This window comes from Glycine max, chromosome 14, assembly GCF_000004515.6.
Source record: "Glycine max cultivar Williams 82 chromosome 14, Glycine_max_v4.0, whole genome shotgun sequence".
Lineage (NCBI taxonomy): Eukaryota > Viridiplantae > Streptophyta > Magnoliopsida > Fabales > Fabaceae > Glycine > Glycine max.
This window is the reverse complement of record NC_038250.2, coordinates 21,191,829-21,219,083: the sequence shown is the minus strand read 5'-3', so window position 1 is coordinate 21,219,083 and position 27,255 is coordinate 21,191,829. Positions and strand designations below refer to the sequence as shown.

Genomic DNA, 27,255 nt, shown 5'->3' with positions numbered 1-27,255 from the left:
TCACGTCGGCTCAGCGGTTCCTCACTGGAATCTCACTTCCTGCACCCTGCCACTGTCATTCTGCTCCCATGAACAATGTTCGTGATCATCACAGGTATCAACCACACGATACAAAATTGCAAGGATGAGTTCATTATAAAAAGAACCAATACCAAAACCAAATAACCACAATTAGCAAGGAACATAGGCAAACATTATGAGCTTACACAACATTCATTATTCAACACTCACATTCAACAATTATTTATCATCCACATTCAACAATTACTCATCATCCATCCATGGATCCAATCAAGACTGCACAGAATGATGCATGCACCTGAATCAACACTCAGATGCAATGTGGTATATACCAACAACAACCAAATCTCAGGAAATAGCCTAAGTGTGTCCACACGACACTCTCACTTAGGGAACTCAGCCAATTATTTGCTCTATATTTATTTATTTATGTATTTATTTACTAAAAATCTTTTTAAATTTATTTACGAAAAATTGGGATGTTACAATTCCACCCCTCTTAAAAGAAGTTTCATCCCCGAAACTTTCCGAAAGATCGAAAAAAAAGATATCACGCATATGATTCTCAATATCAAGTTGTGTGTCTAGTTGAAACTCTTTTTCCGTTACTCCGATCACAAGACTCCTCTGCACTTAACAACTAAATTCGGTGATCCTCGTTTACTCAATGATAGTATTTCATAAGTAAGTCTTCTCACGAGAGTGACATCTCAACTATAATAGAATGTGAAAGACATACTATTTGTAGTAGGGTAATATCATAGGAAACACGGATAACAATTTGAAACAAATAAACATACACTAGAAAACGCGACTAAACACATGGTCGACCCTTTTTTTTAACATGGGACAGTTCAAGAAAGGAAGAAAGAAAAAAAAGTGTCGAGACTTTCACGCTCCACCAATCCTAGTTCACAATGACTATCGAGAATACATGATTTGCCTACCCTTGAGTCTAAGCCTCTTCCTTCAACATGATCTTTCTCACTTTCGTATACTTGACTCTTAAGTCTTGCTTCAAGAAATCGTAACGGTCCAACTCTAAGATGTCCTCCTGATACTAACTGAATGAGCAAAACAAATCACTTCTCACTTCTATAAAATTGTTCAAACTTAAGTTTTACTCCCTATATAAATTTCACCATAAAGCATAAACTTACTCGAGTCATCTTTAACAAGGGTTAGGGTTAATCCAATGAATCCTAAAATAACCTTTTTGTTCAACTACTAGTTAACTGTAATTCATCTTATTCTTAAGTTTCCTCTCATCTCAAAACAACTTCTGCGCAATAAGAATTTGTAATTATCTTTCACCTAGACATAGCATACTCTAAGGGTCATCTTCATCTAACTAAAATGCATACAAAATTCTTAGTACGAACATGATTTCCAAGGGTCTATAACAACCTTAAGATATACCCCATAATTCAACTTAACAGGAAACATACTAAACACTAATCATTGAAACCACGACACTCAGGGTGGGATATCCTGTCACGCATTCCATGAACACATAGTGGTCATGACCAGGTACACATAGAGGCCACAATAGGTACTAAGGTATTTCCTGAAGCATCCACAAACTTTTTCCAGATTAAGGTAAAAAGAACTAATATTTTTTCCGCTAATCATACAACTATCATCGATAATCCTTTAGGTTACATACCTTATGAAAGAACACTCACTCTTGAATCCTTCCATGCTTAACAATTAACGCCTTACTAACTACCTTACACTTTTCTTAAGGTTTCACATTAAACCTCTTAACTATACTTCATAACTTTTCCAACTTCACTATGTTCTCAAACAACTCTATACTAGACATTTCCCACGAACTACAGTTACAAGTTTCAATGGGTACTACACTTATAAGATTCTCAATCTTGCACTTAGGTGGTAACTAAGCATATCCTCAAGGAACACAAGTACATGACTTACTAAGTTTGACTTTCGTCTATGGGTAACAAGGATCATGCATACTCAAGTGTTTTCCCTCGAAACATCTTACGTGATTAACAAGGGCGAAGTCTCTCTCTATTCGTAATAGAAGTAACACATGACAACAAATCGAGCAATTTAACAAGACATGATTAGAAGATGAGCAACTAATAACAAGATGAACACTCGATTTATTAAGAGACAATAATTTTGAATAAAAAAATGATCACTTATTCAGAATCAACAACAATATTTCTAAACCTTTACTAATTAAAAATTACTCTTGTAAAGGCTTTTACTAAATTGATAAGAGAAGGAGGAGTAGAAGAGAAACTTAACAGAAAATAAAAGTGGAAATTAAATGCACAGCGGAAATTAAAAGAGTAGGGAAGAAGGAAACAAACACACGAGAGTTTTTATACTGGTTCGGCAACAACCCGTGCCTACATCCAGTCCCCAAGCGATCTGCGGCCCTTGAGATTTCTTTCAACCTTGTAAAAAATCCTTTTACAAGCAAAGATCCACAAGGGATGTACCCTCCCTTGTTCTCTTTGAAACCCTAGTGAATGTACCCTTCACTACAACTAATCCACAAGAGATGTACCCTCTCTTGTTCTCAGTCAAACCCAAGTAGATGTACCCTCTACTTGTACCACAAAGGATGTACCCTCCAATGTGTAAAGACAAAGATCTCAGGCGGTTAAACCTTTGATACTTTGTGAATGGGGATACAAAAGAATTCTCAGGTGGTTAGTCCTTTGAACACTTTTGTATTAGGGAAATGGAAGAATCAAAAGAATTCTCAAACTGTGTCATTTTGAATTCTTTGACAAGGGAGAAGGGAGACACAAAAGAATTCAGGCGGTTAGTCCTTTGTTCTTTTGGAAAAGGGAGAAGAGAGACACAAAAAGAATTCAGGCGATTAGTCCTTGGCGAATTCTTTTTGGCAAAGGGAGAAGAGAATGAAAAAATGAATAACACAAGTTTTCAAGGTTTGGAAAACCAGAAAGCTTTTGGTACAAAGAAGAAGAAGTTCAAAGAGATTCAAGGCTTGTAAAGGATTGTAAGAGATTGATTGGAAAAGTATTCTAGATTGAAAGAATGAATTAATTTAAAATGCAAAACAAAGCCTTGCTTTTATAGACTCTTCATGTCTGATCAAGATGACCATTTAGAAGAGTTAAAACTTTTAGAAAAACTTAAAACCAATTTGAAAAAGTCAAAACCTTTTTGAAGAGTTACATCTTTTGATTTATTCAGAAACAATCACTGGTAATCGATTACCAAATAAGTGTAATCAATTACATAAAGCTTTTTGAAATTAATTGGAACGTTGTAAATTCAATTTGAAAACTTTTTCAAAACAATTTTGCTACTGGTAATTGATTACGACAATCTGGTAATCGATTACCAGAGAGTAAAAACTCTTTGGTAAACATGTTTTGAGAAAAATAATGTGCTACTCAATTTTTGAGAAAAACTTTTCATACTTATCTTGATTAAGCCTTCTCTTGATTCTTGAATCTTGAGTCTTGAATCTTGATCTTGATTCTTGAGATCTTGAACCTTGAATCTTGATTCTTGACTCTAAACTTTCTTCTTGAGTCTTGAATTATTCTTGATTCTTATCTTGAACTCTTGAATTGTTCTTGATTCACTTGAGTTGTTCTTTGATTGATTTTTGATTCACTTGAGTTGTTCTTTGATTGATCTTTGAGCTTTTTGTCATCACCTTTGTCATCATCTTTTGTTATCATCATTGTTATCATCAAAACACCTTTGAATCACCTTTGATTCACCATGAAGCTTTGCTTTTACAATCTCCCCCTTTTTGATGATGACAACTTCTGAAATCAAGAAACACACACACATTTTTTCCTAGTCGATCACTCACATAAAATAAGTTGATTACTCATGTGAATTCTTGATTTAATCCCATTTCTCTCCCCCTTTGGCATCAACAAAAAGCCAAAGTGCGTATCAAACTTAAGGTATACAAATATAACTTAAACATCCATACAATGTTCATGAAAAAATATCAACCAAATCATGAAGCAAGAAGCAAGAACCATGAAAACCATGAAGCAACAACCATGAATAGATTAATTATAAACTCCACATAGTCAAATAACATACTTAATATTGTTCCAAACATACCATGCAAATAAGGAAATAGTAAATTGTTTAAATACCATAATAATATAAAGATTTATTTTGATAAGTCACTAACATCTATTAGTCCTAATTCTTTTCTAATGTTATAGAAGGTATCTTTACTTAGTGGTTTTGTAAAGATGTCTGCAAGTTGATTTTTAGTATCTACAAACTCTAAAACAACATCACCTTTTAAAACATGATCTCTAATAAAATGATGCCTAATTTCTATATGCTTGGTTCTAGAGTGAAGAACTGGATTTTTAGATATGTTTATGGCACTTGTGTTGTCACATTTTATGGGAATGTGATCTAATACTATTCCATAGTCAGATAGTTGTTGCTTCATCCACAAAATCTATGCACAACAACTACCAGCATAAATATATTCTACTTCTGGTGTGGATAATGCTACACTATTTTGTTTCTTGCTATTCCAAGAAACAAGTGCAGACCCTATGAATTGACATGTACCACTAGTACTTTTCCTGCTTGTTTTTGATCCAGCAAAATCTGAATCTGAGTATCCTACTAGTTTGCATAAGGAATTCTTAGGGTACCATAATCCTAAACTAATTGTTCTTAATAGATATCTTATGATTCTTTTTACTGCCATTAAATGTGAAAACCTTGGATCTGATTGAAATCTTGCACACATGCATACACTAAACATAATATCTGGCCTACTTGTAGATAAGTAAAGTAGAGATCCAATCATACCTCTGTATTGCTTTGGATCAACAGGTTGATCGGATTCATCTTTGTCAAGATAACAACTTGTATTCATAGGAGTAGCCAAGTGTTTTGAGTTTTCCATTCCAAATCTCTTAATGAGTTCTTTGCAATACTTTGCTTGATTGACAAAGATCCCATCATTTGTTTGTTTGATTTGTAGTCCAAGAAAGTAATTTAACTCACCCATCATGGACATTTCAAACTCACTTTGCATATCAATAGAAAACTCCTTGCACAAAAATTCATTAGTAGATCCAAAAATTATATCATCAACATAAATTTGTACTAACAAGATATCATTATCCTTCTTTTTTATGAATAAGGTGGTATCTACCTTTCCTCTAGTAAAATTCTTTTCTAATAGGAATTTACTTAATCTTTCATACCAAGCCCTAGGTGCTTGTTTTAAGCCATAAATTGCCTTCTTTAACCTATAGACATGGTCTAGTTTTTGTCAGTCTTCAAACCCAGGAAGTTGTTCCACATATACCTACTCCTGAATTAGACCATTTAAGAAAGCACTTTTGACATCCATTTGATATAGTTTAAAATTCATAATAGATGCATATGCTAATAACATCCTAATAGCTTCTAATCTAGCTACAGGTGCAAAAGTTTCTTCATAGTCTATACCTTCTTCTTGGTTATATCCATTTGCTACAAGTCTAGCTTTATTCCTAATTACTTTACCATTTTCATCCAATTTATTTCTAAATACCCACTTAGTTCCTATGATTGGATAATCTGAAGGTTTTTCTACTAATTCCCATACATCATTTCTTTCAAATTGATTTAATTCTTCTTGCATAGCTACTATCCAATGATCATCTATAATAGCTTCCTTAAAATTTTTAGGTTCTATTAATGAAACAAATGTCATATTATTGCATAAATCTTTAAGAGAGTGTCTAGTTGTTACCCCTTTTGAGATATCACCGATGATGTTGTCAAGAGGATGATTTCTTGAAGTTTTCCATTCTTTGGGAAGATTATCATTTTCTTGTGCTATGTCATCTTGATCATCCTTGTCTTCATCATCTCTTTTTCTTTTCAGATTACTTTCTTCATTTTGTGTATCTTCCAAAGTATCTGCAATATCATCAAGAAACTACTTTCTCGGGGAGGTAATATTAGTTTCATCAAAAGTAACATGTATTGATTCCTCAATTGTCATGGTTCTTTTGTTGTATATTCTGAATGCTTTACTATGTAAGGAATATCCAAGGAAGATACCCTTATCTGCCTTGGCATCAAACTTTCCTAGACTTTCTTTACCATTGTTTAGAACAAAACATTTACATCCAAAAACATGTAAATGTGCAATGTTTAGTTTTCTATTGTTAAAAAGTTCATATAGGGTTTTCTTAAGAATGGGTCTGATTAAGGCTCTGTTCATAATATAACATGCGGTGTTGACTGCTTCTGCCCAAAAGTATTTTGGAAGAGGTGTGTCATTTAAAAGAGTTCTAGTAATTTCTTCTAGGGCTCTATTTTTCCTTTCTACTACTCCATTCTGTTGGGGTGTCCTAGGTGCAGAAAAATTGTGTTCTATGCCATATTCATCACAAAATATTTCAAAATCATTGTTTTTAAATTCACCTCCATGATCACTTCTGATGGAGATAATTTTGAGATTCTTTTTGTTTTCAATAACTTTGGCAAGTCTTCTAAATGCATGAAATGCATCATTTTTATGAGTAAGAAATAAAGTCCAAGTATACCTAGAATAGTCATCAACAATTACTAATGCATAGTAACTTCCACCAAAACTCATGACCCTAGATGATCCAAACAAATCCATGTGTAACAATTGCAATGGTTGAGTGGTGGAAACAATATTTTTAGATTTAAAAGATACTTTTGTTTGTTTACCTTTTTGGCATGCATCACATAACTTATCTTTTTCAAATTTTAATTTAGGCAAACCAATAACTAGATCTTTTGAAATTAGTCTATTTAGATGATCCATGTTAATATGAGCAATTCTTTTATGCCAAAACCATGGATCACAATCTTTACTTAAAAAGCATCTATCATTTTCAGATTTTTGTTTTAGATCAATCATGTAAACATTATTTTCTCTAAAACCTATATGTTCAATATCTTTGTCATGCTCATGCTTAATAACACATTTTTCAGAATCAAAAGATACTTTATATCCTCTATCACATAATTGACTAACACTTAATAAACTGTGCTTCAAACCTTCTACAAGCAACACATTTTCAATAGGAGTAGAAGAACTCGTACCTATTTTACCGACTCCAATAATTTTGCCCTTGTTGTTGTCTCCGTATGTAACATGTCCACTTTTCTTGGGGGAAATAGTTGTCAATTTGGATACATCACCCGTCATGTGCTTGGAACATCCACTGTTTATGTACCATTTCTTCCTTACAGAATCTTCTTTGTTATTCTCATCAGATTTTGTCATGAGACACAAGTTGACTTGGTCTTCATCATCATCTTGGAATATCCTGTTGCTGAAAATACTTTTGAAAGACAAAGAATCTAAAGAGGCCATTAATCTTGAAGTTGTTAAACTTTCTACAAGAAACCTGCTCTGATACCACTTGTTGGATCGAGTGGCCTCAAAATAATTAAGAAGGGGGGGTTAAATTAATTATTTCTAAACTTTTACTAATTAAAAATTACTCTTCTAAAGGTTTTTACTAAATTGTTAAGAGAATGAGGAGTAGAAGAGAAAATTAACAGAAAGTAAAAGTGGAAATTAAATGCACAACAGAAATTAAAAGAGTAGGGAAGAAGGAAACAAACACACAAGAGTTTTTATACTGGTTCGACAACAACCCGTGCCTACATCCAGTCCCCAAGTGACTTGCGGTCCTTGAGATTTCTTTCAACCTTGTAAAAATCCTTTTACAAGCAAAGATCCACAAGGGATGCACCCTCCCTTGTTCTCTTTGAAACCCTAGTGGATGTACCCTCCACTACAACTGATCCACAAGAGATGTACCCTCTCTTGTTCTCAGTCAAACCCAAGTAGATGTACCCTCTACTTATACCACAAAGGATGTACCCTCCAATGTGTTAAGGCAAAGACCTCAGGCGGTTAAACCTTTGATACTTTGTGAATGAGAATACAAAAGAATTCTCAGGTGGTTAGTCCTTTGAACACTTTTGTATTAGGGAAAAGGAAGAATCAAAAGAATTCTCAGACTGTGTCATTTTGAATTCTTTGACAAGGGAGAAGGGAGACACAAAAGAATTCAGGCGGTTAGTCCTTTGTTCTTTTGGAAAAGGGAGAAGAGAGACACAAAAAGAATTCAGGCGGTTAGTCCTTGGCGAATTCTTTTTGGCAAAGGGAGAAGAGAATGAAAAGATGAATAACACAAGTTTTCAAGGTTTGGAAAACCAGAAAGCTTTCGGTACAAAGAAGAAGAAGAAGTTCAAAGAGATTCAAGGCTTGTAAAGGATTGTAAGAGATTGATTGGAAAAGTATTCTAGATTGAAAGAATGAATTAATTTAAAATGCAAAACAAAGCCTTGCTTTTATAGACTCTTCATGTCTGGTCAAGATGACCATTTAGAAGAGTTAAAACTTTTAGAAAAACTTAAAACCAATTTGAAAAAGTCAAAAAATAACTTTTAAAATATCCACAAAACAAATAGTGTCCTAAATTAAATCATGAATTTAATTGACAAAAGACACATCAAATGTGTGCTCCCAATAACTCATAGGATTGATTGAGAGGTGTAAGGTTTCATTAGTTCACACGTGAGAGAATGATTTTTTTAGTGGGAGAACTCAGGATCGATTTTCTCTATGTGCAAAATTTCCTCATACTAGTCGCAGTCACATATTGCAAGTAATATTAGTCTTTAATCCTGTGGATTAGGAGACATCCGTAGTCTCAGACATAGGACAAAAAAAATGTTTGATCCCAATAGCTTTAGCATTCTTAAATACCATAAAAGTAAGGGTAAATTATCAATTTGACCCCTGAATGTGTAAACCAATAGTCACTAAGGCTAAAGTGCATAAATTTTGATTTAGCCTCTGAGCATGTAAAAAGCGTGATAATTATTTTGAGTACAACTTAATGTTAAATTAATCATTGAATATTACAACTTAATATCAAATTGGTACTTGAACATTATAACTTAATGACAAAATAGTCTCACAAAGTCAGACTAAAGTTGTTACACTTTTTACACATTCAATAATTAAATTAAAACTTTTTTTTAAAAGACTGAAATTGTCACCAATGTTAACAATAGTTGTTTTTGCTAAAATTAAACTATGAATAAATTGATTAATTTCATTCGTGACATTTGGTATCGTTATATACATTCTTTAGAATAATTCATACTTGTATCTCTAGAAATTAATTTTGATCATTTAGAACATCTACAATAAAAGTTATTTAATGGGTTACTTAATAAAAAAAATATTATTTTAGTGTATCATATGTGATTTAAGTTGCTTAAAATTAGAAAAAATTGCTTAGATAAATCATTATTACTTATTAGTTACTTAACTTTGTATTAAATATAAGAAAGAAAATAAAATATTTATAAGTTAAAAAACTTATCAATAAAAATATCATTAGAGAAAAAATTGATTAAATTATTTTAAATTGAGATAATATGAATGAGATTGCTCATATAAATACCATCGGAGATGCAGTTTCTCTGATCACTCAAACAAACATAAATTAACTATATATATGTCAAGCATTCTATCTAATTGCTGATAAAAAAAAAAAAAAGCATTCTATCTAATAACGTATTGCCTCAACATATTTGATGAGAAAATTGTGTAGATAGATTTGGAACTAATATCTTTAATTCATAAAAAAAATGAACAATACCTTTTAAAGTCATCAAACGAAGGCGAAGAAGGAATGAAGGAGCACGACAATGACGTCATCACCAATGCCGTTTCGGGGAGCGGGTTCCGGCGCACGCGCTCGCAGGCGGAGCCGGACTGGAGCGTGACGGAATCGCTGATTCTGGTGAACGAGGTCGCGGCGGTGGAGGCGGACTGCTCCGTCGCGCTCTCCTTGTACCAGCAGTGGAACATCATCGCCGAGAACTGCGCCGCCCTCGACGTGCCGCGGAGCCTCCCGCAGTGCCGCCGAAAGTGGCGCGCGCTGCTCGCGGCCTACGACGGCGCCAGGGGAGCGAGGGGCGCGATGCCGCCGCCGGGCTTCGACCGCGAGCTGTTTGAGGCCATCGAACGCGTTGTGAGGGCGCGTGAGGAGCGGGGGATGGTGGATCCTGGGAGCGATGATGAAGATGGGAACGAGGCGCGCGACGCAACCGTGGAAATTGGTACGCATCGTTTTGATGTCTTTCGGATGGCTCGTTGATTTTAGTGGTGTGTCATGTGTGTATGTGAACTTTGTGTCTTTGAGTTTTTGGAAGAGTGATACACCAAATCTCACCCAAAAAAAAAAAAACAAATATAGTTACCGGTTAATTTAATTTCTGAAACTCTAAAATTTAGAATTTAATTAGAGATTTTCTTTGTCTTCATTGTGCAGAGTATCCACCAACTTTGCTAATAACTAATTTCCATGCTCATGGCTAGTCACCTTTAGACGTGGCTAGTAACCTTTACCTTTAGTGAGCCATCCCTCCTTTCCACTCGGACCTGGTAGAAATTAGAGTTAAAGATATTTTATACTGTCCTATAATTATAGATTGTTACGTGGTGAAAGATTACCGACTTTTGAAATAGTTATATAAGATGGTTTTTAATTGCTGATTTTTTTTTTTTTTTACTTTGTTACATATAGTAAGGTTGCTGACTTTTGTAACTGTTCACCCACTTAATGTGAAAATTAAGCTCAATTTTTAATCCTTGTTAGTCTTATCATCATAAGTTTACTAGAATTTAATAGTTTTAAGGATTAAAATGGTATTTTTATAAATTCAGATGTAACTTTTCAACATAGAATAGAAGCTGTACACATATTTCTCCCCCTATTTTGATTGCAAAATCGAACTTGGTTTATCTGGAGCCAACAGACCCTAGTTACATTGTGTTTAAGAATTAAGATTATTTGTTCATTTGATTTGATTTGTTGTATCTAAGGTTGCTTCTTGCTTCTTCATTGTGCAGTTCTATATGCCAGTTTTGTTCTTGTTTTCGGTTTGATACACATTGGTGTAAAAATTTGTTTTCTACAATCATTACCATGGTGATTGATTGAATAAGTAAATAAGTAGTTTTACTCAATGCATTTAAACATGTGGAAAAATCTGGAATTTGTGGTTTGTATCTTGGCTGATAGCGACAACTTATGGGTGCCTAGTAGGAACACCTGGTTGAACTGGTTTGTGTCTTTGCGGCCATAAATCAGGGTGAGATGTTTGTGTTTGAGTAGAATGGGGGAGGTTAAGGAGGCTTCCCATTAAGCATACATACTTGTATTTGGCTAGCTTAAATGTATTCTTGAGCTCTAAAGGACACATGTTTGCCAGATTGCAGTGTTGCTCATTAATGGTGGAAGTGGAAGTAGGCTTTAGGGGCCTTAGGTTGAATTAGGCCCTCATTAATGAATAAAAATTCATGAGAAGAAATTGTGGGGATTCTTAAATATAAACTTGCTTATATTCTGATTTTTCTCTTGCTTAGCAAAGCGTACTGAACAAATTATGAAATTTAATTAGTTATTTAATATGAAGAACTACAAGCTGTATAATTTTATAGTTTTAGATTTGAACATGCACAGAGCTGGTAAAGCTGGTTGAATCACTCCGCTTTGTGAAAAACATGGCAAGGTGGGTTGGCCCTTTTCTAAAAATGGATTGGGAAGGCCAATTTTTCCTGCTATCCCCTTTCTAAAAGCGTTGCCAAAAAAATTTATTGTCTCACGGTGCCCTCGCGGGTTGCACCAATTCTTGCATGGGTCACTGAGTCTGCGAGTAAGGCTGTGATGCATGGTCCTTGCCCTTGCATGAAAGATGCTACGTATGCCTCAACAGTATCGGAGATGATTGCATTGTTGAGCACATCTAGAGCTAGGCTTGGATTGATGGTGGCTGTCAAATTAGGAGGTTTTCGATGGAGGTTGCGGATAATGGCTTTTGAATCCATAGTTCATTGACACAACCATCTTAGATAATAGAGGTTGTCATGCAACTGGATTTTGGCAATCAAAGTGAAATTTTTGGAATCAAGAGAAGGAAATGTGAAAGCAATATGATCTTTTAGTAAAATTATGTAAAAACTAAAAATGAAAAAATAATATGTTTTCTCTCAAACCAGACAGATCTTAATAATTAACACAAAGTTCTAAATCTATTAGTCCATGATCCAACATCAATGGGGGAAAACGGACCAATGAGCCAACCTGGCCTGCTAAAAGAACATGTTTGGCTGACCTTATGAGTTAAACTCATTTTGCCTTTCCTATTCAAAACCCTTGATATATAGAGAATGTGGACTGAATGAATAACAATATTCATCATGGAATCTGATATGAATGACACTCCTAACTCGTAAACCTCTGCTAGTTTATTCCTGTAGTCCCAAATTCCCAAGGCAATACAAGCTATAGGCAAGAATTAGTGGGAGGGGCAGAGTTGGTAATAGAGAGAGAAGGTTGAGTCTGTTAGAGGGAGTGTGTTATATGGGTGTAGTGGGGCAAATTTGGGAACCATGTTGAGAATATTGTTGTTAGTGAGAGTCTAGAGATTTCTAAGATTTGGAGCTACGGCTCTTATCCTTTCTTGTTTTCTCTTCTATTATCAATAAAACAGTGTATTATTCAGAGTTAGATAGGTATTCATGTCTGAATCTCTAAGCACATTGTTGATATTACAGGTATTTTAGGTAGATGATGAGGAAAAAAAGAGAACAAACTTTCCCTCTGAATAATAAAGTATAAATGTGTTACAGTGTACTCTGCATTAACCCTTAAATCTGAATAATCAAATTTTGCATCTTAAACAAGGAAACTCTGCCTCATGTAATATTATAAGACAAAGAAACCATTCCTAAGAGATCATCTAGGATACTTGCCCTGAAAACTGAAAGGATTATTTATTATTTATTACGATGCAATAGTGATATTTTTTTTATATATTTTCTAGTTCTACAAAAAATAAATGAATAATTTTATGTATACTTATACTAATATAATTGCAAAACTTACTTTTGGTTTCAAATAAATAAAAGTAGATTTACTTTTATACAAATTTTATATGACACAAGAATCTAGATCTTTAAAATTGGATATTTGAAAATGAGTTTGATTCTTTTTCCTTCTGTACAACACAAGGTGAGAGCAAATTGAGGAAAAAACTATGGCTTGGAGCCTACAAATTTTACTTGAGCATAAATTACAAATAATTATAATTACAAAGTTAAAACATTGATAAAAATGTTGAAATTGTGGAAGAACCATGATACACAGGGAGACTTAAAAGTTTTCCTCACTTTTTTAATTATTTAGGAAATGAATTAAATATGAAACTAAGTTTGTTTAATCCCGTTTGGAGCATTATCATGTAACTTGTATTTCATTGTCTATTTACTCTTTAGAACTTCACAACAGATAAATTTTCATAAATTCAATGAATAGGGTCCAAAAGAAAACGGCAACGAAGTAAATCGAGATGCCAAGTTCAAAAGCCTAAGAAATTTCATGAACAAAGGCCTGAGGACAGCTATGAAGAAGGGCTCGAGGATGATAATTTAGAGGACGAGTATTTGAAAGACTTCCTAGAATCAAGACCTAAGTTGAAAGGTACTGCAGAAAGACCTCCAAAGCACTTGGTGATGCCACCAAAGAGTCCGGGCAGAGTAGAGCTGAATGAAAACCACCATATCAAAAGGCCAAAGCCGATTGGCACAGAAAATATAACATTTAACAGGGAAGAAAATGAGGAAACATTGACTCTGAAATTGCAAGTGTTGGCTGTAGAAATCGGAACAATTGCTAGTGAATCAGCAGCAGACTATAAGGGGGGTGTCTCACAAAATTTAGAGGACTCCCATTTTGACTTTACAAGATGCCAAGGGGACAAGCTCATAGCAAGCCTGGGAAATTTCTTCAACACCCTTAAGCATCTACGTGATACTCCCCAAGAGTGTAACTGAACATTACGATGTTCTTTTATAACTATTTTATATTCTTGTTAGTGATAGAATGCAGCATAGGAGAATGTTGTTTCTTTATAGTGTAGACTCTCTAGTTGTGTTCAATCACTGATGCTGCTTATGTGAAAGTAATTTATTACAGCTTTAACTAGACGCATTTGTTTACTATTCTAATTATGAATTTTACGTTTTCCTCAAACAGGAACTGCCCAAGTAATAGAAAGGGTCTCGTTACAAATTTTCAATTGTGTTTTCTCACGTTAACCAAGAGAAATAACTCGAAATGCGCAACAACTAAAGAAAAATTGAAAAGGAAAATAACTAGCATTAGTAGACTTGAATCGAACCCAGAACCTCTGTTTACGTAAACCAGCGCCTTAGCCATTGGGCAATCAAGTCATTTTTATTACAGTAAATTTTTTATTAATGATAAACAATTACCAGTGATTTTCACCTAAAGTTTTTTCTTGGTTTATATATGTAACCTCTATTCTAGTGTCACTACTCACTAGTAGTAAATTTTGAACACTATTATTGATTTTAAAGACTTTGGAACTTCACAAAATTCTAATTTTGATCTTTCGAGATCAACGTTAAATTAAATAAAGTCTAAAACTTTCGAAGTCAATGAAAAATAATTGTCCCTAATATCCTTGTTCACATTTAAATTAAATACACTATAATACTTTCCTATTTATAACATATGCTATTACGTTACCATAACAAATAAATTTCTTTGTTTATTTGGCATGATTCTCTGTCAGTTCTCCAGATGCTCCATTACAAGAATATTAGTCCTAATGATACATGTCCTAGGTGTAGAGGGTCCTCAGAGACTTTATTTCACTACTTCCTGGACTGTCCTTTGTCTAGACGGGTTTTGCGTACTTTGAATATTACTCTTCTTATTATTCCCATGATCATAGCTTCAAATGGATTATCTTGTTTGAAAGAGAACTTCTCATGTTGGTATGATTTTGGAATAATCGATTATCAAATGTGACAATCAATTATTTTGAAATACATAAAGCTCCTAAATTTTCATACACAATTTAATCGATTACAATATGTGGTAATTGATTATTTTGAGTTATAGAGACTTTATTCTTTTGAAACTGGATCGGATAATCAATTAATTCGATAAAACCTATTAATATTTCAAGAGATGTAAGTTATGTTGCTTGTTTCAACACTTTGTAATTGATTACTTAAACTTGGTAATCTATTATCCAATGTTGAACTTGCTTCTTAGAAACTTTAAGATATATATGTCTTTTCATATGTGATGATGATGGAATCCTAGTTTGCGGATCTAATTCATAGCATAAACAAACTGAAGAACCTATTTAGGATTCTCTAAAATTTAGGAAAATAAAAAGCAAAAAACGGAATTAAAAAAAGAGATGTTAAGAACAACGCCACAATCTTGGAAAATTAATAAGTTGGGAATGATTCGTCACAGAGAATAAAATCATTTGATAAGAACCTAAGGTTTCACATAAGAACCAAGAGAGATGTATTCTCTTAATTGTGTCTTATATGAGATTTGATAAAAAATACTGTCAACAAAGTATTTAAGGAGCTTATTTATAATTACTAGTAATAACCCTAAATTAGGCCTAAGATCCAATAACTAGTCAAATAATTAAAAGACTTAAAAAAATAACAATAAAAAGGTACCAACCCATTACAAGTCCAAAAATAGTTTCAAAATACAATTAAAAATGAACATAAATCTTATTCTAAAAGTTGGCTAAAATTCATGAGCTTCACTTCTTATGTTTCCTCCATGAGAGAATTTAGTTTCTCGTCAAACTCTTCTTGAAATCTCTTATTCCTGGCTCAAGTGATTGGTCCATCCATCCATGTTGAGTCCACCCAAGTCAAACTCTTTCTCCTTGGATAGTCCTCTATCATAACCACTAAGTATGGAGAAAGAGAACTAAGTCTAAAACACTTAACATGTCTAGTCTTAAAATATCCAATACAAATGGCAGATCTTTAAAAATTTGTTTGACATTGCAAAATTTGTAAAACCAAAAGATCCCAAGACTAGTCTTCAAAATCCTTGATTCAACATTCCATACCACTCAAACCCCAAAAACCAACAAAAATCACATCAAAACCATAAAAATGTACATTTTTATAAACTTCCACAAGTGCTCATGGAGGAAAAACGAAAATAGAAAATGAAAGGGGAAATAAAAGAGTTCATTACCACCAAACTAGCCTCAAAACTCAAAAAGAGCACCACTACAAGGTCCCTTGAGTCAAGGAAATTCAAGGTCTCACACTCTCTAATGGTGGGTTGTCTTGGAAAGGAAGAAAAGAGTAAAATGAGAGAGTCTATGTTTTGGTCCAGATTTGCTAAGGGTTTGTGAGGAGTTTATGACTCTCTCACTTCCTTCTTTTTACACCCACACTTCACTAAAATCACCCACTCTTATCTCATGACTTAAGGCCCATCCACTTAGGTTCAACTACTCTAAAAATCATCAAAACATACATACAACATGACATATATATATCATAGGCATAAATATAACAACCCATCATCTTATAATTAATTATTTAATTAGAGGCACTTGGATGTGTAAAATATGTTAGGCTCGTATAAAAGCAAGTATACCCTACGCAATAATAACAGTGGACTTGAAAGTCTAGATATTAAACCTAAAATACCAGTTATATTCCCAATTAGTCAAGTTTATTAACTAACAGTAGAAATGATTAAAAAGAGGATTTAAATATTTTTATGATTTTGATTTTTATAAGAAGGCACATAAATGAATATAAAGAGAGGTTTTGAGTTATAATAAGAGTGATAAGGGCAAGGTTATCAAACTCGAGAGTTTACGCAAACTCGTGAGAGTTCCATAAACTCGACTCATAAACTCAACTCGTAGACTCGTAAGAGTCTACTTCATATAAAAATAATAACAAAATATCTACAAATAACATACTAATTAAACATTGCAACAATATAATAAAGCAAAACAATAAATCATAAAGTTCAGAATATTTAAATAACTAAGTCTAGTAATAATACATCACTACTAGACAATAACTTGTAGAGGTTAAAGTAGTGGTAGACCATTCTCATTGAGGGTTTGATGTTATTAGAAAACAAAGATTTGATATTATTAAAGGTGAGAATTTTATATTTGAGAACAACACGCTAAATGGAGGTATGTTGAATACTAAACAGACAGAAAATAATAAAAAATGACTTACATTTTGGTCTAATTTTTTTAACTTGCTAACTCGTTGACTCGATGCTTAACTCGAGAGTCTACCGAGTTTACTTAGAATTTATAGAGTTTACTAAAAAAAGAGTTTACTCAAGAGTCAACTCGCAGATGACAAGTGGATTCGTAAATTCGTAAGAGTTAACGAGTTAATTCAAGAGTTTGATAACCATGGATAAGGGATTATGACTCAATAGTACCAATTTTCCCCAATCCTAGTCCTAATCAAATTCATTTCCAATTAATTATCGATTCTAACTAAAGTCTATGATCAAGGTCAAAAGATGCTCTTTCCCTTAAATCAATACCTCAATGATTATGGATGTATCAATTTAATTCAAAGGATAAAATCAATTTTAGGGATGATTAATTAAAGATTAACTAACTTATTAGAGATTACCCAAACAGTTTGATGATACAATTTGGAGTAAAACATTCGCTATTTAGATCTACCAATTTCATGCAAATGATCATTACTATTCAATCGATTGAGTATTAGAATGACCGGTTTCTAATAAACAATAAAATAAGGAAGATAATTAATTAACATGAAACAATGAAAAATTCCATTAATAACAGGGAAAACGAGTACAAATGGACAATTACATCATAAACCCCAAACTAAGGGGACTAGCCACTCATGATTAGAGAAAAACTAGTAATCCTACAAAGAGTAAACATAGACATACCTATAGACAGGAACGATGATCACGATCTGTCTTAGTGATGTTGTCCACACTCTTCAATTCTCAAAAGCCCTCAAGGTTTTCCCAAATTTGTAAAAGATAAGAATAAAATTGAATAATTTCTCTTTTACAAGACATAGACCTCCATATATAGCTTCTTAAAAATAACTACTCAAAAAGACGCACTACCACCATGGTGAATCCACCACGGCTTGTAAGTGCATATGCTGTATGAAGATTTTGATGATGCCAAAAGATTAAAGCTATTCAACGTTGATTCAAGTCAAGATCAAGAAATCAAGAGAAACGATTTACAATAGACCTTTATATGTTAAAAGAATCTCTTAAAAAGGTTGCAAAGGTTTGGCCTTAAAAGACTTAAGCTTTCAAATATCTTATAAAGTTTTTAAGTAAATATTACATTTGAAAAATATGCATTTCTCTCTAGTAATCGATTACCAGAAGCAAAAATGGTTTTAACAGCTTTTAGAAAAGTTTGAATTTGAAATTTAAAAGCTATAGTCGATTACCACTATTGTATAATCGATTACCAGTAACAGAAAATTTTGAAATTCAAACTGAAAAGGCATAACTCCTCAAAATTAACTGTGTAATCGATTATCACATATCTGTAATCGAATACCAATAAGGAAATTTCAAAAATAACTTTGAAAAGTCACAACTCTTCACAAGTTTTTTGAAAGGTCACCAAAGGCCTATAAATATGTGACTTGTATTCAAAATTCTTCAAAGTTTTTTCAGAACATTCATTGTCTTATCCTCTCACAAGAAAACCTTTGACCAAACACTTGCAAAATCATTAAGGATTCTTATAAGTTCTTCAAGTTGTATCATTCTTCTCTAAAAGATAGTTAAACATTCTTCTGTACTTCAAAGCAAACTATTGTTAATCAAGAGGTACTGAGTCTCTTGATTTGTATAGTTTTCTGAACACAAGGGAAGGATATCCCTGGGTGGTTCAGAAGTTGTAAAGGGATTTACAAGTTAGTGGAAATCTCAAGTAGATTACTTGAGGACTGGACGTAGGCATAAGGCATAGTCGAACCAGTATAAAACTGAGTTTGCAATTCTCTCTTCCCTAAACTCTCTTACTTTATTGCAGTTTAATTTTATTTTGCATATTTAAAGAAGCATCAAGTTAATTGTTCATTACTTCTTTTCTACATATTAAGTCTGCAAATTTATTTTAAAGAGAGAATTAAAATTTGTTAGGAAAAACTTTTTAAACTTAATTCACTTCCCCTCTTAAGTTATTGAGGCCACTTGTTTAATACGGTTGTTGTCATTGAAGCCTTGGGCTTTATGCAGACCATGACCCTTATGAGTTGACAACGACCATGGTGAGTTTACCATGATAGTTATCAGATCCTTGGCACTGTTTTGGGAGGATTGTTATCATTTGACTATGGCTGTGTTGATTACCTCGATCGTTATCAGTTGTAGAGTCTTTAAATCTTTATAATTTTGTGTAATTTCTAACTCTTTCACTCAATTGAGCGACTGTACTTCTACAATACAAAACTAGTATTCAAATGTAAGTTCTATCAAGAAAATGCATGTGGAATGACAAACAACTTACACAAAATACGATCCAGAAAGTAATTTATCACACTTAAATTAAATTTAATACTCTTACACTTTAATTAAAATACTTAATTGAGCATCATAGAAATTACAATGCTACATCACTGATAGGACAATATCATCATGAAGATGAAAAGTATTATGAAGTTCTTGAGCAATACTCCAATGACAATCATAAAAAATCTTCTTGTTACACCAATGCCATAACCACCGCAACCCTGCAACAAACAAGAAGCCATATTCAGCCATAAGGTGCATCTTCAACTAGTCCTTATAGTTACGGGAGAGGAAATCAGGTTTCGCAGGCCCAACTGCAACCAAACCTCCCTAGCTTGAGGGAAATCCTCAAGCAGTGTAGAGAGTCCTCAATCCCATGGGAACAAAGTAGGACAAGCCGGAGAATTAGCAAGATTCCGATGAAGGATGAGTCACAAGAAAATGATAATTTTCTCTGGAATGTTAACCTTCCAAGGCCACTTGAAACTGAGAGAAGGGCCAGTTTCAAGATTATATGAAGTCAGCCATTTATAAGATAAAGTAGCAGTGTACAAACTCGTCAGCAAACCACGCGAGAACCAATAGACTTCAACATGGGCAGAGGGGGATAAATGATTATCATTGAGGCTTGGAGTGTTGAAGCTGTAAGTGTGTAAAGCCACCTTTTGTGGCATGTAAGAAAAAAAGGAACGACTAGTAAACCTTTTCTACATATGCTAGCTAGAGGTAGAAAATTTGCCATTGCATTTAATGCATCAGGTCAAACCTTTGCCTATAAATACCAACCATTTTGCTCCTCAAATCATCTCACTACAAGCGTAGCATTCCAATGTGAGAGTGAAAGTATTCTCCTATTATAAGAAAGTGTGTGTCTATTTTTTTTATGTCTGATTTTAGCTGTGACATATTATTTTGCTACTGATACCCAATACGAATAAATTGAGAAAGAGGCATTGAAAACAAGACATGCACATTCCAATCATTCCCTTGGAGTAAATCCCTCAAACAAAATGAAGGCCACGGTGCCAAGGCTAAAGAAGTTTGGCATCGTACCAACATAAATACCGACTGTGAGATATATTAGTTTTAAATTAGATGACTGAAGAGTTTTTTTTTCTCCTTTTGTTTTTTTTGTCTTCATTCTTCTTTACCAATTTATCCTTTACCCTAATTTCTTTTTTCTGTTATTTCTTCATCACAACTGCCGCGAAGAAGCTCCACCTTCTTCAAGCACCACGTCATCATTTCCTCACCAACACATCTGAACTCCACAACACAAAAAACAATCATACACAAACAAAAACCACAGATCTAAATCTAGCCACAAAAATCAAAGATACCCAGAAATCCAAAACATGATATCACAACCAATTAAAATAAAAGGGGCCAAAACGAAAACAGGGAGTTCAATGACGCAAGCGCATGTTTCCATCACCGCGTCGATCCACACTCGTTGTCGCGCATATTTTCAAGCCACCACGACAGTCGCACCATTGCTACCGCACTCCCGCCACCAACGCCTCCATCTTTCTCTCTCTATCTCTGCTAACGCTCTCTTTCTTTCATCCCTTCTCCGACAACGAAAACATTGATGCTGGCCTAAACAGTGCTGCGGTGATGTTTGTGTTTTTCTTCTTCTGCAGATATGAGAAAATGATTTCTTTTGTTTCTGATTTGAGAAAGGAACCAGTTTATTATCAGACCTGAGAGAGGGAGACTCATTGTCGTTTCCTTCGTCGTTGTGGTGTTTGCGGTGTTGGGTTTTGTGTTGCTGTTGTCCTACTTATTTTCCTTTGATTTTGCTGTCATGTTTGTTATGGTGGTGCCGTCGTCGTTTGCTCTTGGTGGGACAACACGATATACTTGTGCTGGTGGGTGGGATAGATGAAGATACAGGAACGAAGTGGCAAAAGGACCAAGAAAAGAAATAAAAGAAACTAGAGAAAAAGAAAAAAATTTAACCTTCTAACAGAACTAACAGAAGTTGAACGACTAACAAAAGTTTTAATAGAAAGATTCCCTTTCCCTCCTCTCCCTCTGATATCACTGAGGCTAATCCACGTTCACCGCATCAGCTACGCGCCCCACTCTGCATGGCTTCGTTCGTACTCCTTCAAATATGCTGGAGTGGACTTCATCCTGAGTGGCCTTGGTCTTGTTTCTTTCTGCACCTCCCCTGCTAATGGTACCCCCTCAGTATCCTTTCTCGTAACAGGTACACATGATAAAGGTGCACAAGGCATGTGATAACACATGGGTTCATGCTTTAACAAGCATAAGATGCCCCTCCCTTATCCTCCATGTTCAAAATAGTATTCTTTATCCTCCATGTTCAAAATAGTATTCTTTTGCAAATATTTTGAGGAAGAATTCTCACCCAAAGACTGTCCTTATCGGTGAGAAAACACTAAATCATTTTTCCCAACAACAAACATTAGTGTAGTGGGAATCATGAACTCCCAATTCACCAAATTTCAGCCTCCATCACTAAACTTATAATGAAAGGTATCTATGATTAATAAATAGTGTGTAACTAGATCCCTTTTGCCATCACTATGTTCAATTGCTCTTTGGGATTTTTCACATTGAGAATCTTTGATTTTTTTGAAGTGTGTGATAAGATAAAAGAAAACTTGACTTTTCAATTTCAAGGATTCATGTTATACAATAACTTCTAATATATCTTATTATGTTTTCAACAAGTAAGTAAATATTATTAAAATGATTGATGTTCTAAATTCATTTAAAATGTGTCATTGACATAATTTTTTCTTACAATAAATTTGTTTAATATTTAAATTAATTAATTGTCGAGAATAAAATAAAAATAAAAATAAAAAATAATTATTTTTTTCCATACCATGAGTTTAACGTATTTTTTCACCAGAGGCAACTGAACTGCCAAGGAAATGGAAATGCAGTGAGGCTAGGTGGGAGAACTTTTCATATCTTTTGAAATGACTTATTTTTTGTTATAGATTTATCTGTAACTAACAATCTATTTAATAAATTTTAATTAATAAAGATATTTATAAATTTTTCAAATTTAAATATACATACAAACACCTATATCTATCAAGTATTGTTCATCACAAAAAAAAAGTGTGCTTTATGGCTCTACAAAATATCAGCTACTCCATAAAGATAAATACAAATTTCTAGAAAGATTTCTTTTTAAGAAAAATATTTAAGTTTAATTATTAATTTCGTCATTAAATTATTTTAAAAGATTTAATTTCATCCTAAGTTTTTAATAGATTCAATTCGATTATCAAGTAGTTTTTTGAAAATACTTCAATTTCATCATTTCCGTCTAATTAAATTGAAGTTGTTATAATTATGAATTTCAATTATTCTTGTTTTCAGTTTCAATTTTTAATGGTTAATATATATATATATATATATATATATATATATATATATATATATATATATATATATATATTATTTTAAAAATAAAACTATTTCTGAAAAATAGATCTTCCAGTACGCCCCACTGCTAGAAGACCTGCGTGCATACGGTCTTCAACGATAGTTAGACTCATGAGGTGCATTTAAAAAAAAAAATCAAATTTAATTTATTAAAAATTTAAATACCAAATTAAATCATTTAAAATAATTTATCACCAAATATTTACAACCATCTGGAAAGTTTCCAAGAAGTATTAAGTCAACTAGACCGATCGAGTGTGGAAAGATAATACAATGACGACTTAGTTTTTCCAATCATTTTCCTTTAGACTAATAATAATAATAATAATAATAAAATGAAAAAAATTAATCAGGCAAAGCCAAAATCGCTGTACAGGTACAGTCTCTTTCAACAATATAACTCTTCATGGTTTTATATTTTTTTTCTTCAAACTTTGTTATTTTAATTATTTTCATCTTTTGAACTTATTAAACGATAATTTTATAAGATTTTAAACATTTTTATAAAATGAATTATTAATAAATATTTAATAATATGGCTAAAAGACATTATCTATTAAAGTTTCTTTGTAATTAAAAGTATTTTTTACATCTTATATGTTTTTATCGCTTCTTGTAGATTCAAAAACAAAAAAAAATATATGATAAAAATATTTTTTGTATCTCATTTTCATCTTTATTGCCATTATATTTGTGGCTTCAGGAGTTTCCTTTAATTTTCTTTTCATTTGAATAATTCTACCTTTCAAATTTGCTCGCTTGACTTGGAAATTAGAATATAGTTAATGCAGACAAAGGGCGTATAAATTAAACGGGACGTATAATTGTATTAAGGCAAATACTAACTACTCCCTGCCTTCCAAATTATGTTCCAAAATGCTGTAAAATTAGTAGTTTTATAAAATTAATTTTAATATCAATATTACATTAAAAACCTTAAATGACACTTATTAATAAAAAAAATTAATATTACATTGAAAATCTAAAATCGACACTTATTTTAGGATAGTTTTTTTCCAAGTGCAACATTTATTTTGAGATTGAAAGAAATAATAATTTTAGGAAATTGGTTAAGAAAGTGATTTTTTTTACATATTTTTTTCTTGAAAAGTTGTAAAAGCTTGATGGAGGAAAAGTGCCGATCTTGAAAATTTAAAAGGTGCAGTAATTTATATTCCCCATTTGGACATCAACATTCTTCATTTGAGCTAGAATTTTATCACCCTGGACCATCAACATTTGAAATCATAGTTTACAAAAAAATACTTATTATAAACTGTTAGACAAGTAGTCTCAGTTATCTTAAGAAGGGAGGTTAAATTAAGATATACAACCTATCCTTTAATTAAAATTTAACTCTTTTTGATTAACAATGCAACCCTTATTATGAATTATTCCAAGAACAATTCAAAAACAAACTTCTTTAAAGAAAAATATAAACAATAATAAATAACAGAAGTTTAAGGGAAGAGAGAATGCAAACTCAGATTTTATACTAGTTCGGCCACGCCCTGTGCCTACTTTCGGTGCCCAAGCAACCCGCTTGAGATTTCCATTATATTGTAAAATGTCTTTTACAAAGTCTGAACCACATAGGACAACCCCTTTTCTTGCGTTTAGAAATCCTTACAACTTAAGAGACCCTCGGTCCCTTAATCAATTTCCTGAATAAGAAAAAGAAGAAGAATTCTCCATTTAAGAGAAAGATATTACAATTGAAGATCACTCAAGATTCCTTATTGAATTTGCAAGTGTTTTGGCCAAGGAATTCATTTTGAGAGTTATAAGACAATTTGGTATTGAGAGGATAAGAAAATTTGTTTAGAAAAACTCTAAGGAATTTCCTAACCCAAGTCACCTATTTATAGGCCTTTGATGGCCATTTAAAAATTTCTTGAACAGATGTGACTCTTGGGAGTTATTTTCAAAAATTCCTTACTGGTAATCGATTACATAACTGTTGTAACCAATTACACAGTTAGTTTATGAAGAGTTGTGACTCTTCAGACTTGAAATTTGAATTTTCATATCTGGTAATCGATTACACACAAGTTGTAATCAATTATAGGCTTTAAAATTTAAATTCAAATTTCAAAAGGTTGTTATAAAATGTTTAAAACTTCTGATAATCGATTACAAGCCTTGCGTAATCGATGACAGGCTTAAAATTGTAGAAGCAAGCTTCATGATGAATCAAGATTGATTCAAAGAAGTTTTGATGATAACAAAGGTGATGACAAAAAGCTCAAAGGTCAAGAACACTTCATAATAACAAACATGATGATCTCAAGAATCAAAGAATGAGTTCAAGATTGAATCAAGAACACTTCAAGGTTCAAGAGGAAATTTCATTTCAAGAATCAAGTTTCAAGATTAAAGTTCCAAGAATCAAGATCAAGATTCAAGAATCAAGAGAAGACTCAATTAAGATAAGTATTAAAAAGTTTTTTCAAAAATTGAGTAGCACATGAATTTTTCTCAAAAACCTTTTACCAAAGAGTTTTTACTCTGGTAATCGATTACCAGATTATTGTAATCGATTACCAGTAGCAAAATGTTTTTCAAAAAGCTTTCAACTGAATTTACAATATTCCAATTGATTTCAAAATGTTGTAATTGATTACAATGATTTGGTAATCGATTACCAGTGTGTTTGAACGTTGAAATTCAAATTCAAATGTGAAGAGTCACATCCTTTCGCAAAAAAACTGTGTAATCGATTATACTGATTTGGTAATAGATTACCAGTGATAGTTTCTGAACAAATCAAAAGATGTAACTCTTCAAATAGTTTTTGACTTTTTCAAATTGGTTTGTTTTTCTTAAGGTCATAACTCTTGTAATGGTTCTCTTGACTAGACATGAAGAGTCTATAAAAGCAGTGCTTTGTTTTGTATTTGATACATACATCTATCTTTTCCAATTCATTCTTTACACAAGCAATTTTTCCACATTGATTTCTGAGTTTCTCCCTTTTGCCAAGAGCTTTCCAAAGTTTTCTGGTTTTCTAAACCTTGACAACTTGTGCTATTGATCCTTTTCTCTCTTCTCCCTTTTCCAAAAGAACAAAGGACTAACTGCCTGAATTCTTTTGTGTCTCCCTTCTCCCTTGTCAAAGAATTCAAAACGACACATTCTGAGAATTCTTTTGATTCTTCCCATTCCCATATACAAAAGATTTCAAAGGACTAATCGCCTGAGAATTCTTTTGTATCCCCATTCACAAAGATTCAAAGGTTTAATCGCCTGAGAACTTTGTCTTAACACATTGGAGGGTACATCCTTTGTGGTACAAGTAGAGGGTACATCTACTTGGGTTTGACTGAGAACAAGAGAGGGTACATCTCTTGTGGATCAATTCTAGTGGAGGGTACATCCACTAGGTTGTTCAAAGAGAACAAGGGAGGGTACATCCCTTGTGGATATTTGCTTGTAAAAGGATTTTTACAAGGTTGAAAAGAAATCTCAAGGACCGTAGGTCGTTTGGGGACTGGATGTAGGCACGAGTTGTTGCCGAACCAGTATAAAAACTTTTGTGTGTTTATCTCCTTCTTCCCTACTCTTTTAATTTTCACTGTGCATTTTGATTCCCGCTTTTACTTTTGGTTAATTTTCTTTTCTACTCTTTATTTACTTAACAGCATAGTAAAAGCCTTAGAAGAGCAATTTTTTTAATTAGTAAAGGTTTAGGAATAATTAATTCAACCCCCCTTCTTAATTATTCTGAGGCCACTTGATCCAACAAAAATTTAAATTCAAATTTCATAAGAACCTTTCAAAAATTATTTTGGCCACTGGTAATCGATTACAACCTTTGGTAATCGATTACGAGAGAGTAAATATCGTATTTATGAAATCTCAGAAAAACTTTTTGGAAAATGTCCCTTGGCCAAACCTGTGCATCATCAATTAAGAAACTCTTCCTTAGATTCTAGGAACTAAGTTAATTAATTATCTTGAATTTCTGGATTCTTGACTTGTATCAAACGTGAGAAGCGCTTATCTTTGACACCACCAAAACTTCATAAAACTTCATATCATATTTGCTTCTACAATTCCCCCTTTTTGATGATGACAATAATCTTAAATCAAGATAAATGATATACAATTGATAATGTGTGCTCACAACCCTTACTCCCCCTCAAGATTGGAATCTATGCATAAGTTTATGATAAATTCTACCCTTGCTCTCTCCCCCTTTGGCAACCTCAAAAAGCCAAAAACGTCTAAAGAAAAGAACTAAGGCAACAAAAAAAACCATAGCACAATCCATCCATAAACTAAATCAAACCAACTAGGCTTAAGTTATCAAAACAAAGTCCAAACACAAAGCAAAACAGAATGGTAAACATCCAAGACAAGC

The 27,255-nt window shown here is 33.0% G+C and overlaps 1 protein-coding gene across 1 annotated transcript; it reads left to right on the top strand.

The window, feature by feature from the left end:
* The first annotated feature begins 9,511 nt into the window (after positions 1-9,511).
* Positions 9,512-14,072, top strand: LOC100798030 (uncharacterized). Its single transcript, XM_003544605.5, has 2 exons — positions 9,512-10,146; positions 13,407-14,072. The coding sequence occupies exons 1-2, from the start codon at positions 9,717-9,719 to the stop codon at positions 13,922-13,924; spliced, it is 948 nt and encodes a 315-aa protein (XP_003544653.1). The 5' UTR covers positions 9,512-9,716; the 3' UTR covers positions 13,925-14,072.
* The last annotated feature ends 13,183 nt before the right edge of the window (positions 14,073-27,255 follow it).